A 16,259-nucleotide genomic window follows, 5' to 3' on the forward strand; every position below is an offset into this window, starting at 1 on the left:
CAAAGCAATCAAACAATGTACTAATATGATCCACTTCAAGAAACTCTTCACACTTAAAGTGTTTACAAAGTACAAAGAAGTAGATAAACATTCTCAATTTATTTCATCCATCATTCATTTTCTACATCATCTTACTCATCTCACCATATGAAATATAACTTACTTCACTCATTATTATTTATTTATTTTTATTGTGATTACTTATGGAGTATATTGTGAATACATTGAGAACAGGAAGTGAACAAAAGTGTTAGCAACTGTTATGTAAAAGAAAAGTGGTAGGATTAAATAAGCTCTGCTTCTTCCTACTCCTTTTCCAACATGTTGAAAAGACAAACCGGAAATTGTGATGTATCATGTTGTATACATGCATGTGTGATGTATCATGTTGTATGCATGCATGTGTGATGCATCATGTTGTATGCATGCATGTGTGATGCATCATGTTGTATGCATGCATGTGTGATGTATCATGTTGTATGCATGCATGTGTGATGTATCATGTTGTATGCATGCATGTGTGATGTATCATGTTGTATGCATGCATGTGTGATGTATCATGTTGTATGCATGCATGTGTGATGTATCATGTTGTATGCATGCATGTGTGATGTATCATGTTGTATGCACGCATGTGTGATGTATCATGTTGTATGCAGGCATGTGTGATGTATCATGTTGTATGCATGCATGTGTGATGTATCATGATGTATGCTTGCATGTTCCAAATAAACTCAACACAACTCAACTCAACTCAACTCAACTCAACTAACACTTGGTGGACATTCAAGCCACAAAATGCAAATGGAGTATTGTTGGTGTATTTTGGATGGTTATAGAGGACCTCCCATTGGCTCCATTGCAAGTGGACTTTTATTTACATTTATGAGTTAGAATTAGGGCTGGGTGATATATGGAATATACTGGATATATCGTGGGTTTGTCTCTGTGCGATATAGAAAATGACTATATGGTGATATTGGAGTATACGTTCTCACACAGTTGCTTTTAGCTGCAGGCATTACACTACAGGCTCTTCTCACTCTTTCTTGTCTCTCCTTCTCACAGAGACATAAAACAAGCGCACCTTCTTACATACGTCACATACTGTCACGTGTGCAATGTCATACGCTCTCACGGAGCAGACAGGTAGCGGCATGGTAACGTTAGCTGTGGTGCTAGTGGTAATACGAGAGAAAGAAGGTGCCAATATGATAACAAATGAAGGAATAATTCATTCCCAAGACAAACAGCAGGGGGTCCATCGTCTGGCGGTGGTTTGGCTTCAAGCGGGTAGATGGTGAACAAGTATGCGGCAAAAGTGTTGCAACAAAAAGTAGCAGCACTGCTAATGTAGCATCATTTGAAAAGTCACCCGCTAGAGAAAGAAGAGTGCTTGAAACTCCGCATGTCAACATCTCCGTTCTGTGCCACACCCACAAAATACCCAAGCAACCATTTCCAGATCAACACTGTATGAAACAAATAGTCAACAACAGAACGAGATAACGTCCGCAGGAACCTACCACATAGCGAAGGACATACACTATTTGATTTCCTATTATGCAGCTCATTTTTATTTTACACTTTTTGAAATATCTTGTGTGACATCTAGCTGCAGCTAACGATTATTTTTCTATCGATTAATCTATAGATTATTTTTTCGATTAATCGGTTAATCTATAGATTATTTTTTCGATTAATCTATAGATTATTTTTCCTTTTACCGATTATTTTTTTTATTTAAAATGAAGATGAAAAAATAAATGTTGGCCAGTTTTTTCAAAAGGCATGACTTTTATATACAAAAAAAAAAGTATGGCCACTCAGTCAACATTGACAACAACATGACAAAATATTCTGTAACAATGTAAACATTTAAAACTTTTAACATTTAACAAAATTAAAAGTAGCTTATTTGCTTTTTAATGTGCAAATATAAAAGTAAACATCCAGTGCAAATCTTAATATTCTGCAATAGTATAAGCATTTCTAAAGTAAAAGTATTGCTTATTTTGCTTTAAAATGTGCAAAAATAAAGATAAACATCCAATACAAAAAAGTGCAAAACGAAATATTCTGTAACAGTGTAAACATTTCAACAAAAGTAAAAGTATTGCTTATTTTGCTTAATAACACAACAATGATAGTATGATTAAAGTGAAAGTTAATTGTTGGTTTGTACATAGTATATGTAACTGTTAATGTTGTAAAAGGTATTTGCACAACTAATTAACGTTAGCGTTAAAGAGGAGCGCGTCTTTGTAAACACTGAACAGGCATGCCAAACGCGCCTCTCAGAGCGAAACAGTGTTTTAGTTTATGAATTTACAACGCAGATACAAATGACGCATTCATGATTTTGTGTAATGATGACAATGTATACTCACGCGGACGATTGACTAGTTGATGGTGATGGCAAGAACGCTGTCGGGTGTTTTCTTTTCAAATGTTCCTTCATAGCCGTTGTGCTGCTATGATAGGTCATTTCCGCTCGACACAGTGTGCATACAACAACTGTCAAGTGTTTTGCTTTTTTCGCTGTGCTTATCCCACACTTGAAGGGATGTACCAATGCTGAATGTGGCTTCTGGATTTCACTCAAAAGACCAGACCGTAGTTACTTTTTCCTTTTATTTTCCTTTAGTTTGCAACAGTTTTTCCAACCAAGAAACAGCTTCTTTTTTCTTCTTTAGTCTTTTTAGCAGTCTTTAGCAGTGTTAATAGACTTTAGTTTCTTTAGCTGTCATTAGCTGTCTTTAGTAGCCTTTAGTAGCCTTTAGCTTCTTTAGTAGGTGAAAAACCTTTAAGGACAAAACACCACAAGATTAACATGCTGTAAAAAATCAATCAATTATCAATCCCATAATTTACAACTATTAATTAGCTATCAAACTCTTAACCATTAAACAAGTGCAAGAAAATGGACACATCTTTTCCCTTTAAGTTAAAACAGATTTTAAATAAATTGTCTCAACATAAATGCACCAAGATACATATAAAATACATTTAACACCAGAAACACAATAGATAAATGCAACAGAAAACCCAATATGCAAATACATAAATACCTAACCAATTAACCACCTATTTAGAGACATATTTAAAATCCATATTCAATATAAACATATTATTAATTTAGCAGTGAAACACTCAATCTTAAACGCTGTCTACTGGTAGAAAAATGCCCCTTTTTCTACGCCCTCACCAACACAGTTAAATCCAACACTTTAAATTGAGCGACTTCACCCTCCTGATGAAGCAAACTGCTCCAACATTTATCAAATTAAGCAAAGAATATCAACACTAAACAACAGTTACATAACACACTGTGTGTATTTAGCCTCCAGACTAAGCACGCTACATGCACACAACCCCCCCTCCCATCTCACCAGCGCAACAGGTGCGCCACACCCACGAAGAGAAATATTAAATATTACATACTTTTGGCACAACTCTGGGTTATCTGTAATGAACTAAACCTTTTTCCACTCTGCGCTGGCGTCTTTTGTACTCCTTGATTTGACACAGCCGACAATTACCGGGCTCGCGCACCAGCAGATGAGACAGGAGCGCGCCGCGTTATACCTGCGCGCGAACGTAAACTGATCGGCTCTGATTTTATAAGCCGACTGGCCGAAATAATGCCGAATTATATACATTTGTTTATTGAAATACTCCCACACTTTTGACGACTTTTGGCGTGCTTTTTTTCCCTCGCTCGCACCGCTCGCATCATCTGCTTTGCGCTCCGCCATGACGGCAGTGTGACGTAAATATGCGACGCGTCGAAGCATAAAAACGACGTCGACGTATTTACGTAACCGATGACGTCGACTATGTCGACGCGTCGTTTGAGCCTTAGTGACATCATGCACAAAAGTGCACTTTATTTGTTTTAAACTATTGTAGTGGCGTTCTAGACAAAAAGTGCACTTTAATTTAGTGTTGTTATGATATGTCATCTTAGTGACATCATGCACAAAAGTGCACTAATAGCTTGTTTTAAAATGTCTCTGACAATCTTGCACTTTCTGTTTGGAAATGACATGAATGTTTGTGCCACTGCTTAATAACTGTTTAATAAATACACTTTTGCTAAATTGACTTAGTTGTGATTTCCTTCTCTGCATGAAAGTTTAAAAGTAGCAAATATTAATGCAGTATGAAGAAGAATGTTTTAATGTAGACACATAGAATCATCATACTGCTGTCATTATATGCATCAAGTGTTCATTCAAGGCTAAGGCAAAATATCCACATATATATGGTGTATCGTGACATGGACTAAACATATCCACATATATATGGTGTATCGTGACATGGCCTAAACATATCCACATATTAATAAAAGGCCATATCGCCCAGCCCTAGTTAGGATACGATTTTTATTTAATTTTTTTAATATATCCACCATCATATCTTTTATAATGATTGTGAACGATAGAAAAATTCCCCCCAAAAGTGCAGTTTCCCTCTAAATTCCAATGATTAGATTTAAGACTTGAAGTGTATGAGCATGAAGTGATGAAGCCTACTTGGATGAGTCTTCTAAGACAAAGTGAACAGTCCAGTTGTGATGGATTGAATGCCCTGAGAATAAAATGATATGTGCTTACTTGGACTGTGATGAAGCTGTGAGGACTCAGGTGCTTTGTCTTCATGCTCTTCAGTCTTCACAGAGACAACAGTCAGTGGAAACTTGCTGACATCATCCTCCTCCTGACCTACAACACACTCTCCCTCCTCTTCCTCTTTCATGTGAGGTTCCTCCTCTTCCTCTTTAATGTGGGTGGGCTGTGGATCATCCTCTTCCTCTTTAATGTAGATGGGCTGTGGATAATCCTCTTCCTCTTTAATGTGAAGGGGCTGTTGAACGTCTGTTGGGTAAATAAGTAAATAAGATAAAGAGAGAATAGAAATAGTTTTGGACTGACACTGTTAACACAATTACATTATTTGTGTTCTTTCGTGTGTTGTGTTAAAAGTGTGTAGCAAAACAACCAATAAAAACACGGGAAATACTTCCTTTTGTCCCAGCCACTAAAATTCATTCAAAAGTGAGCACAAAAACAGACTTGGAAATTTGATGAGGAGCAAGTTTTTTTTATAAGTACAAGGCAGCATTGATTGAGGCATTCTTAACTTTACACTCACTGATATAAAGTGTGTAAATATGTTATTCTGTATACGGTCTATGACACCTAAACTTTATCTCTAAACTTAACCACAATTTGTGGTGTAAAATGACGTCTGGAATTCAAGATAGTTCCACATGTCTGGGAACGCCACCGACGGATAATCCTTGATATTGCTCAACAAATCTTTAGGGATCTATTCCGTTTCATAATTAGATTTTTTTCTCGTATCTGCTTTTCGCAGGAACAACTCGGCCAGGGGTGTTTAAACTAATTTTAGATGGGGGGCCACATGGAGGAAGATCTACTCCAAGTTGGCCGGACTGGTAAAATTACGGGAAGATAACGTAAAAATTAAAACAACTGCAGATTGTTTTCTTTGTTTAAAAATATAACAAACACATTCTGAAAATAAACAAATCATGTTGTTGTTTTTTTACATACAATAGTATTCTATCTTTAGTTGTCCTTTTTTACACTTTCAGAATCAATTATGTGATAATGTTCATCAGTCAACTCATTGGTGTTCATTTTCAATCTATCAAGATAAATATATAATATCAAAATCAAATTACAGGATGTTATTGATGTAGTTTGCTCATTTTCCCCGACTGGTGCACTAACATTGTGTGTTTTAGTTGTGTTTTAAATATGTAGCATCATCGACAAAGATACAAAGAATTGCTATTGCGACATCCAGAGGACACATTTAGAACAGCAGTTTCTTCCATTCAAAAATTTCGACTCGTTTTTGTACTTAGCAAACTCATAACGTCTCATTCACTCATTCACACACTAATGGCGGGATCTGTCATGCAAGGCGCTTACCACGACCCATCAGGAGCAAGGGTGAAGTGTCCTGCTCAAGGACACAACAGACGTGACTAGGTTGGTAGAAGGTGGGGATTGAACCAGGGACCCTCAGGCACGGCCACTCTACCAACCGCGCCACTAGCCTTCCACCATCGACCTGCCTACTAGCCTTCCACCATCGACCTGCCTGCTAGCCTTCCACCATCGACCTGCCTGCTAGCCTTCCACCATCGGCCTGTCTACCAGCCTTCCACCATCGGCCTGCCTGCTAGCCTTCCACCATCGACCTGCCTGATAGCCTTCCACCATCGACCTGCCTGCTAGCCTTCCACCATCGACCTGCCTGCTAGCCTTCCACCAATGACCTGCTTGCTAGCCTTCGACCAATGACCTGCCTACTAGCCTTCCATTGGCCTGCTGTTTGCCTCCAGCCATTGGCTTTGTCTACGGGCTTCCACCCGTCGGCCTTGGTTGCTAGTCTTTAGCCCTGTCTGCTAACATCTTCAAAAGTGGTGAAACAAGTGGAACTTCTCCTCTCACTATGTCACAAATTATTATATTGTGCTTTATACTTTTGTGTGGTTTTACTGGTGTCCCAAATGGGTCTGGTCACCCCCACTCACGAGCTATGCTACTTCAAGATGCACAGTTTGACATATTTGATAATTTGACATTTCATCATAGTGGCTGCTACAAAATAACCTCGACCTTATCTCAGTTGAAGAGTTCTGTGACTTTGGACAAAACAAAATGGCTGCATACTATGGTAGAGTCCATTCATTCTTATTGTTTCCTTGTTTTGAGAGATCACGTCAACATTACTGCATCCTCCCCTATTGTGAGCACTTACTTTCACAGATTAAAGACCGACTCAAAAGATGGTATCTTTAAGCGCAAATGTTTAGTTCTATTATTGTTATTGCTCTCAGGAAATGTTGAGACTAATCCAGGCCCTGATACACCTACACAATGTTTTACACCTGCGGATTTTAAAACTAGATCTGGTCTTGGGATTATTCATATCAATGTTCGGAGTTTACTCCCTAAACTGGATATGATAAAGATCTGGATAAACTCAACAAATGCTGATATTGTAGTCTTATCTGAAACTTGGCTTAAACAATCTGTGCTTGATAAAGATATTTACATTCATGGCTATAATGTCTATCGTACTGACCGACAAAGAAAAGGTGGTGGAGTGGCCATATATATTAAACAGAGGTTGGATGTTAAATTAGTGCTCTCTGAATCAGTAAGTAAAGAACTTGAACTGTTATCACTTGAAATTGAATGAGCTGGAAATCACCACATTATGGTAGTGGGGTGTTATAGGCCTCCATCTGCCCCTAGGGACGGCGTGGCGCAGTGGAAGAATGGCCGTGCGCGACCCGAGGGTCCCTGGTTCCATCCCCACCTAGTACCAACCTCGTCATGTCCGTTGTGTCCTGAGCAAGACACTTCACCCTTGCTCCTGATGGGTGCTGGTTAGCGCCTTGCATGGCAGCTCCCTCCATCAGTGTGTGAATGTGTGTGTGAATGGGTAAATGTGGAAGTAGTGTCAAAGCGCTTTGAGTACCTTGAAGGTAGAAAAGCGCTATACAAGTACAACCCATTAGTAATTCCCTATCTACTCTTGTGAAGCTTCTGTCTCAACTGAAATACAAGGAAATAGTGATTTGAACTGGGACTGGCTCACATCTGTGTCTGACTCTTTGAAAGCACACTGTGAATCTCTAACTTTTTACACAATTATTTAACTCAGCTACAAGACCTAATCCTAAATGCCCTCAAAAAGCTACACTCATTGACTTTATTCTAACAAATATGCCCTTCAAATGTGTTGCATCTGGTGTTTTCCCTAATGATGTGAGTGATCATTGTGTGATTGCAGTAGTGCGAGACACAAGGATTCCTAAAAGCAAGCCTCGTCTTCTTGAAAAACGTAATATGAAATTATTTGAGACGCAAGCTTTTTTACATGACTTGCATCTTTTTAATTGGGATAGAATTGCTCTTTTTGATAATGTTGAACTGGCTTGGAAATATTTTCACAAAAACTTCTTGAGTATAGTGAACAAACATGCCCCTTTTAGAAAATGTAGGGTTAAAGGACGTGACAATCAGTGGTTTACATCGGACCTGTCAGATGTATTGCATGAGCGTAATGCTGCTTGGGCCAGGGTACGCAAGTCAGGGTTAGAAGCAGATTGGTTGAATTTTAGACAATTAAGAAAACAATTTACCTCTCTCTTTCGGAAAGTCAAATCAGAATTTTATTTCTCCACAACTGAAAACCTCAAACACCCAAAGAAGTTTTGGAAAATCATCAAATCTTTGTCCGCCTGCTGTAATTCAGTCAATCTCCCACCTAGTATACTTGTTGATGGTGTCAGAGTAAGTGACAGAAGAGAAATGGGTAGTCATTATAATAATCATTTTATTTCCTCTGGTTTTCTCTATAATTCTGACAACTTTACTGAAGTTCTGCTAACTCCGGAAAGAACCGTTGAAAATACCCAGGTTTTTAACTTTACGCCCTTTACCACAACAGAGGTCATGAGGGCTCGAAAACAACTTAAACCTAGAAAGCCAGCTGGCTCAGATAAGTTGGAGCCGCTCTTCCTAAAGTTGGCAGCTGAAATTATAGCTGGACAACTGACTCACATTTTTATCCTTACTCTAATTTCAAATGAAATCCCCTTGGATTGGAAATCTGCCCTTGTAATCCCCCTATTAAAAGGAGGTGACCCTAGTAATCTAAATAATTACAGACCTATCTCTAAACTCTCTGTTCTGGCAAAAGTGCTTGAATCCCTTATCAGTGAACAGATAAAATACTTTTTGAACACCATTTCAGTCAGGTTTTGGCAGAAACCACAGTACTGTTACTGCTAACATGAAGTTTATAAATGATGTAACTGAAGCTCTTGACAAGAAGCAGTGCTGTCTGTTCCTCTTCATTGAATTTTTCAAAGGCATTTGATACTGTTGATCATGTCATTTTAATCAAACGTCTTTCAGCTATTGGTTTTTCTCAGCAAACAGTTGGATGGTTTGCAAATGACTTCACAAGTAGAACTCAGGCTGTTCAGATAGAGGGTTCCTTCTCGGATGTACTGCAAGTGGAAAAGGGTGTCCCTCAAGGTTCTGTGTTGGGCCAATTATTAATTAATAATTAATAATCTTGGACAGAATATTCCGAACTCAACTTTCCATTCCTATGCTGATGATACTGTCATATACTGCACAGCACCCACTCCTGCTGAGGCCTTTAAATGTCTACAACATGCATTTGAGTACAAGAACAACTTTGCTATCTTCAACTGCTTTTAAATGCAGAGAAAACAAAGTTTATGTTCTTTACCACATCAAAAACTGTAAGATCAGCACTGTGTGAGAACATTTGAACAAGAAATGGGCAACAAATTGTGTTAGTATCTGCTTTTAAATATTTAGGATTTTTAATTGATGGCCACTTAAGTTTTAAGGAGCACATTCAGTATGTTGTAAAAAAAAAACTTAAAACTTTTACTGGGATTTTATTATAGAAACAAGTCTTGCTTTTCTTTTACTGTGAAACAGAAATTGGTGGAAACAACCTTTTTACCTGTTATTGACTATGGAGATGTGTTGTACATGAATGCTACTGCTGTTTGTCTCCACAAGCTGGATAGTGTGTACCACGGGGCACTGACATTCATCACCAACTCATTGTGTGTTATACTCAACGGTTAACTGGACATCTTTATGTGCTCGACGCCTCAATCATTGGTACGTGTTCATCTACAAAACCATTCTGGGTATCACCCCATCTTATCTGTCTTGTCTTTTAACAAAGAAACAAGGAAGTCACAATTTTCTTTCAATGAATGTTCTGCAATTTCTTGTCCCCAAAGTAAGAACTGAACTGGGCAAGAAAGCATTTAGGTTTTCAGCAGAGAAGGCTTGGAATAACCTACAATCCAATATTCAACTTCAAACCCTTGTTACATTGAATGAGTTTAAAGCTTCTGTGAAAGGATTGCAGTCTACCTTGTCTGTATGCACATGTGTTATGTCAGCAAGTTTTAATGTTATAAATGTCATGTTTTATGTGTTGTTTACTGTTTTTAATGTAACCTTGCTGCTGCCCTCTTGGCCAGGTCTCCCTTGGGATTTTTACCTGGTTAAATAAAGAAAAAAACAAACAAACAAAAAAAACAGCTGTTTATTTGAAGTGTTAAAGAAGTCAACTATGTGTGCAGTGCAAGGTGAAATGCAGTTATGTCATCTTCTTGTCAATAACACACACATCAAACTTTTGCGTGTGGTTGCTTCCTTATTTGTCATTATTCAAAGCTGATTTTAATGTGTAGCAGCGGCAGCTGAACTCAATGTGACAACGTGTCATAGTTACGTCAGTCAGCTGGAATTAAAAATACAAATAGTTGTGTCATTAGTCCAGAATCTTCACGGTCCTCATGGACGACATAATTAGGAACCAGTACTAAAAAAAATGGTACTTGGTATACATCCCTAATCTTCACCACTAAACCTTTGAAATATGCTGACATATGTGCTGCTAAAGGTAAATAAACAGTAGCCATATTGAATGTTTGCCTTCATTTGACCACGTGAGGTAAGGAGGACGGCCTCTAGGTCACATGGTTACACCCCAGCAATTACACTGTTGATGATTGATGAGCATTCATTTTTAAATGGACGTGTTAAAAAGCAAGTATATCTCCATCTTTAGTCATAAATGTGACCCCGGATGAACATGTGTCACAAACATTGTATTAGATGATATGTGGATGTTGTGCTTACTTGGACTGTGATGAAGCTGTGAGGACTCAGGTGCTTTGTCTTCATGCTCTTCAGTCTTCACAGAGACAACAGTCAGTGGAAACTTGCTGACATCATCCTCCTCCTGCCCTACAGGACACTCTCCCTCCTCTTCCTCTTTCATGTGTGAGGGCTGTGGATCCTCTAAAGTGAAACTGTCCCCCTGCAGATGAGGGAGACATTCTTCTTGGTGTCCAATCAGCTGATGGATGTCTACAGGACACAAACAAAACACATTTTATCTCATACATGCTAAATATTAAATTGTACATGAAATATAGGGCTGTGGCTATTGAAAATGTTATTAATCAAGTGTTCTACTGGAAATGTTTCCGATTAATCGAGTAACTGGATAAAACTTAGTGTTGCTTGGTTAAAGACAATTGTAAGCGACTTCAAGACATTTCACTTAATAATGAGCAACCAATTGGTTTGAGATGGTATGAGATCAAGATGTCATCTTTAGATTAGGCTTTGTTTTTTCCACAATCACTGCCACATTAAAAAGTTAAAGTACCAATGATTGTCACACACACACTAGGTGTGGCCAGATTGTTCTCTGCATTTGACCCATTAACCTTGATCACCCCCTGGGAGGTGAGGGGATCAGTGAGAAGCAGCGGTGGCCGCGCCCGGGAATCATTTTTACGGGGATTTAACCCCCAATTCCAACCCTTGATGCTGAGTGCCAAGCAGGGAGGTAATGGGTCCCATTTTTATAGTCAGTATAAGCTACTGATCTCAGGGCGGACACTCTAACCACTAGGCCACTGAGTAGGTGGATGTAGCAGGTGTTGTAGTAGGTTAATGGCTGCACCAATATGAAGGAAATAACAGGTCAGTATAGCTTTTACACACATAAATAAATTGTCAAACCTGCCAGCTAGCAGGCTAGGTTTACAGCTTCAGTTACCATGGTAACTGACTCTGACTTTGTCTTACCTCTTTTATTTTTGGAGGTCAAACTCTGGAGCTTTACATACTCAGGAGTTTGCACTTAACCTGCTCTCTGGAATATTCCCCCGGTGACTGTGTGAGTTTTGTGTAAACATGTTGATACACTTTGTTACAAACTGAGAGGAACATCAACCTCTCATAAATATTGTGTGTCTGAACATCCTCACATGACAATTCATCTTCCTATAGACAATCTATTGAAGAAAAGTGTTAATAATAAATATAAAGTTAGTAAAGATGTGAGAGTAAGAAGTAAACAAACCTGTTGTGTGTAACACAACTTGATGTTTTTCATGTTGTCGCTCCTTCTCCTCTTTTGTTGGACAAAGTTCCTCCTCGTACTCTGCTATGGTTCTTTCGCACATTTTCACACAATCACAACACTTTACACTCACACTTGATCTCTGCTTAGCGATGTGTTTTCATCTCTCTTTGTTAGCAGCTAACAAGCTAAGCTAACTAGCAAGCTAAGCTAGCTGGAGAAGTGCGCTCAGACTAATATACAAACAGTTATTATGACTCTATTTAATAGAGTGTAATAAAGGACATATATGTGTACATGGACGCACAGATTAAGAACACTGAACTGTGACGACTGCAATAACGTCTTCACCGTCAGACGCCATCTTGCTTTATCCTCGCCCTGTTTGCTTCGCGCGCAGTCTTGTCAGATCTCGCGAGAGAAACAACTAACCAGCTCTTTCCAGATCTTGCGAGAGAAACAAGTAACCAGCTCTTTCCCCCCCCACCCCCGGTACAACTATTTCAAACATTCTGAAAATAAAAACAAACTTTTACATTTTCAAAACAAAGACATACAACTTATTTTGGTAAATAAACAGTAGCTTATATGACCCCTTTAAATGATAAGTTGCCTGATCAGAGCGAGACGAGTCGTGGCTCCTCAGCTTCATGCAGGACGGAGTGGTAGGAGGCGTGGGCGAGGTTGACTGACTGCAAAAGACCACACCATTATTTTTAAATCAATCTAAATATTGCTCTAGTTGGTATTTGTGTTTTAAATCCTGTTGTAAAGGTTTGTACTTTCAACTGTAGTTGTAAATATTAAGTGGAATTGTATTATAATAACCGAATATATTCCCTTATTTTGGAATAGTTGCAATTAAAGCAATACATGAATCACAACAGCTGTAGTCTCAGCACTTTGTAGCGCCCTCTGGCGTGAGTGTAAAAGCTTACAGCACCTGGTATTCCCAGGCGGTCTCCCATCCAAGTACTAACCAGGCCCGACCCTGCTTAGCTTCCGAGATCGGACGAGATCGGGCGTGTTCAGGGTAGTATGGCCGTAAGCCGAGAGACGAGGTAAAAACAACCTTTTTAAATGGAACTCTTACAGACGGGATGGGAGACAATTGTTATTTATCTAAGAGCCTGGCGCGCATGCGTACACTAATGTGCTTTTTCTGTCTGTGTGATTGTCTTCCTTTGCTACGGCGGTCAAGTTGCTTTCACGGTGGATATTTGCCTCCGGAGCTCCAGCGGAAGCTCCCCCTCACTGTGCCCACACTGCTCTCTCATGCTGCGGGGAGATTGCAGGAGAGGTGCCGCTCTCAACACTACTTTATGCTTAGGGACCGTCAATAAATTACTATTGTCTTCGAAGATGTAAATCTGCTACATCAAAACACTGATTCATCTAAAAGGAGGTCAAATAAATAGTCCTACATTTGTAATATCGTTCCTGATTTTATAATTTAAATATTTTTTTAATGTAAACAATAATTATTTGTTTTAAAAGCCTCCATGTTATCATGCAACTTAGTAACCAAATTCCACTTTATATTAGTCCTTTTATTTTAAAATAGGATCAAAAACATTTTGATATTAAAAACAAATGTTTCTTTTCAATAGATTCCTGGTCATATGACCTAAAATCCCAAATTCACTTGATATTTGAAGTGTTTTCTCTAATGTGTTTCACACCTTTTTGTTTTAAAATGTAAGTTTAATTGGATTTTATATAAATTTGTAATACTGAAAACCATGGTTTCATTTTTAGCTCCCGCAACAACTACGACTATCCAACATAAAACCAACTTGACTCTCATTTGGAGCTAATAAAAATGTTGATAATTATCTGTATAAGACATATCATGCACATGATCTTTATTAAAAAACTTTTTTTTAATAAAACCCTATTTTAAAATAAAAGGGTGTGCGTTACACTAAAAGGTTAGCACGACTAATAAGTGGAATTAGGTTACTAAATTGTATGACATGGAGACTATTGGGAAAATATCCTTATTTTTTTATATTAAACATGGATATATATGTTAGAATTATGAAATAATGGGCATGCACAATAAGGAGGTATGACTAATATATTTACCTTCTTTTAGATGAATCAGTGTTTTGATGTAGCAGATATACATTTTTCAAGACAATAGTGATTTATTGACGGTCCCTAAGCATAAAGCAGTGTTGAGAGCTGTGATGAGGTGGCATCTGAATGCAGCTGGGATAGACTCCAGCACCCCTGCCACCCCAAAAGAGACAAGCGGTAGACAATGGATGGAGAGCTGCACCTCACACAGACAGAAAAAGCACATTAGTGTACGCATGCGCGCCAGGCTCTAAGATAAATAGTAATTGTCTCTCACCCCGTCTGTAAGAGTTCCATTTAAAAAGGTTGGTTTTACCTCGTCTTTCGGCTTACGGCCATACTACCCTGAACACGCCCGATCTCGTCCGATCTCGGAAGCTAAGCAGGGTCGGGCCTGGTTAGTACTTGGATGGGAGACCGCCTGGGAATACCAGGTGCTGTAAGCTTTTACACTCACGCCAGAGGGCGCTGTTTCTCACTTCTTGCAAAAAAAAACCCAATGGTTTTTATTTCACTTTCAGTTTTACAAAAACACATGTCATTTTATAAATTCACCAGTCACGGATAGTCCGTCAATATGTTCAACACCAGTTTGGCAATATAACAGTATAACAATGTATCATAATTGATACACAATACGAGAATGTGTGCTGTATAAATGAATGAATGAATTACTTAATTTAATTAGAACACAACAGGAGCAGTAAATATGCAGGAATTACCTAAACTGATGTGTTGTGTTAATTTAGCAATATTAAAAGTGTCATATGTAGAATTTGCATGTCAAGTGATCATTAAATGTCCCTGATATGTCAAAAGGCGTTAATAAATCATGTTCTTTTCCAATACCTCTATAACTGATAACAGTAGTTCAGCTGGGATATGCTCACTTCATAATTAGATTTACAGCCCGAAATCTTGTTATTGTTTTCATTTCCATGTCCCGCCCTCTACCGTTTGACCAACTAGAAAGTCTGTGAGTGTGTCACATCCAGGTTGCCAGTTACACACCGTCATCTTCGTCTGGCTACTGCCACTGGTAAAGTTACTAAACATGTCAGACCTTAGTCAATCTAAAAGGCTTCTTTACCATTTTCAACTTATTCATGACAAAGCCAGGAACAACATGAGGATTTGTATCAGGGATGCCTTTGAAAGATGGAGACCATTGAAGGCGGAGAAGATTTTTTCATCTGATGCCAAACTTCCTAATTTCCTCCTTGAAAGGTAAGTCAGGCATTTACCTTTTCTTATTACTTGTAATAAATGGAAATGGACAGTTGGTATGTAAACTATATTGTCCAATACAGTCTATGATCTTGTCTAACAAAGTGTCATGTCTGTATTATCATGTTTTGTTTTAAGTCATGTTTTGTTTAGTTTCCGTCTTTCACTCCCTTGTCTGGTCACCATAGCAACCATTAGTTTTCACCTGTCACGTCACGCACCTGTTTCACGTCTTGAGTCACGCACCTGTTTTCGTTAATCATGTCTGTAGTATTTAAGTTCAGTGTTTTTCAGTTTGTTTTTCTGACGACCTACTGTCACGACTTGGTCCGGGGTGTTTGCTTTTCCAGGATGCAGCGGAAAATTGGCACGGGCGAGACGGGAACCAAGGTACATGATTTATTTATTTTAAAAAAAGGATCAAACAAAAAGCGCGCACAGTGGCGGAGAATAAACTATGAACACTTAAACAAAAACATTAACTGTGGCTTGATGAACAAAAACTTACTGTGACAAGGGACATGAAGCAGGATCATAGAGGAGTGTGCAGAAGCATATATGGGGTGCGGTATGGGGTGCGAGGTCGTCAGAAAAACAAACTGAAAAACACTGAACTTAAATACTACAGACATGATTAACGAAAACAGGTGCGTGACTCAAGACGTGAAACAGGTGCGTGACGTGACAGGTGAAAACTAATGGTTGCTATGGTGACCAGACAAGGGAGTGAAAGACGGAAACTAAACAAAACATGACTTAAAACAAAACATGATAATACAGACATGACACAAAGCTAGTATGTTCATGCAACCAATGCTTAGTGTGATGGTGCTCAGCTCCTAGTGTAATGCTTAGCATGCTAGCCCGGTCAATGACACATCCACATATAAGCTAACGGGGGAATATTATGCCTGTTATCCTGTATGTCCATGTGTATTTGAACTGACAAGGTAAAA

At 38.6% G+C, this 16,259-nt stretch overlaps 1 protein-coding gene and 2 non-coding genes across 3 annotated transcripts in view; 1 reads left to right on the plus strand and 2 right to left on the minus strand.

Annotated features, from left to right (window-relative positions):
- LOC133570678 (uncharacterized) overlaps positions 1–12,376 on the minus strand; it is a 30,454-nt gene extending 18,078 nt beyond the window's left edge. The window contains exons 1-3 of the mRNA XM_072916562.1: positions 11,995–12,376; positions 10,758–10,988; positions 4,620–4,880 (exon numbers count right to left, since the gene is read on the minus strand). Of these exons, the coding sequence (XP_072772663.1) occupies positions 4,620–4,880; positions 10,758–10,988; positions 11,995–12,097 (595 nt within the window). The 5' untranslated portion in view covers positions 12,098–12,376. The remainder of the gene's footprint in view (positions 1–4,619; positions 4,881–10,757; positions 10,989–11,994) is intronic.
- A 549-nt stretch (positions 12,377–12,925) lies between these two features.
- LOC133571291 (5S ribosomal RNA) lies at positions 12,926–13,044 on the minus strand. The gene has a single exon (XR_009810384.1). It is a non-coding gene; the product is annotated as a 5S ribosomal RNA (ribosomal RNA).
- Positions 13,045–14,403: 1,359 nt separating this feature from the next.
- LOC133571279 (5S ribosomal RNA) lies at positions 14,404–14,522 on the plus strand. The gene has a single exon (XR_009810373.1). It is a non-coding gene; the product is annotated as a 5S ribosomal RNA (ribosomal RNA).
- The last annotated feature ends 1,737 nt before the right edge of the window (positions 14,523–16,259 follow it).

This window comes from Nerophis lumbriciformis, linkage group LG28, assembly GCF_033978685.3.
Source record: "Nerophis lumbriciformis linkage group LG28, RoL_Nlum_v2.1, whole genome shotgun sequence".
NCBI lineage: Eukaryota > Metazoa > Chordata > Actinopteri > Syngnathiformes > Syngnathidae > Nerophis > Nerophis lumbriciformis.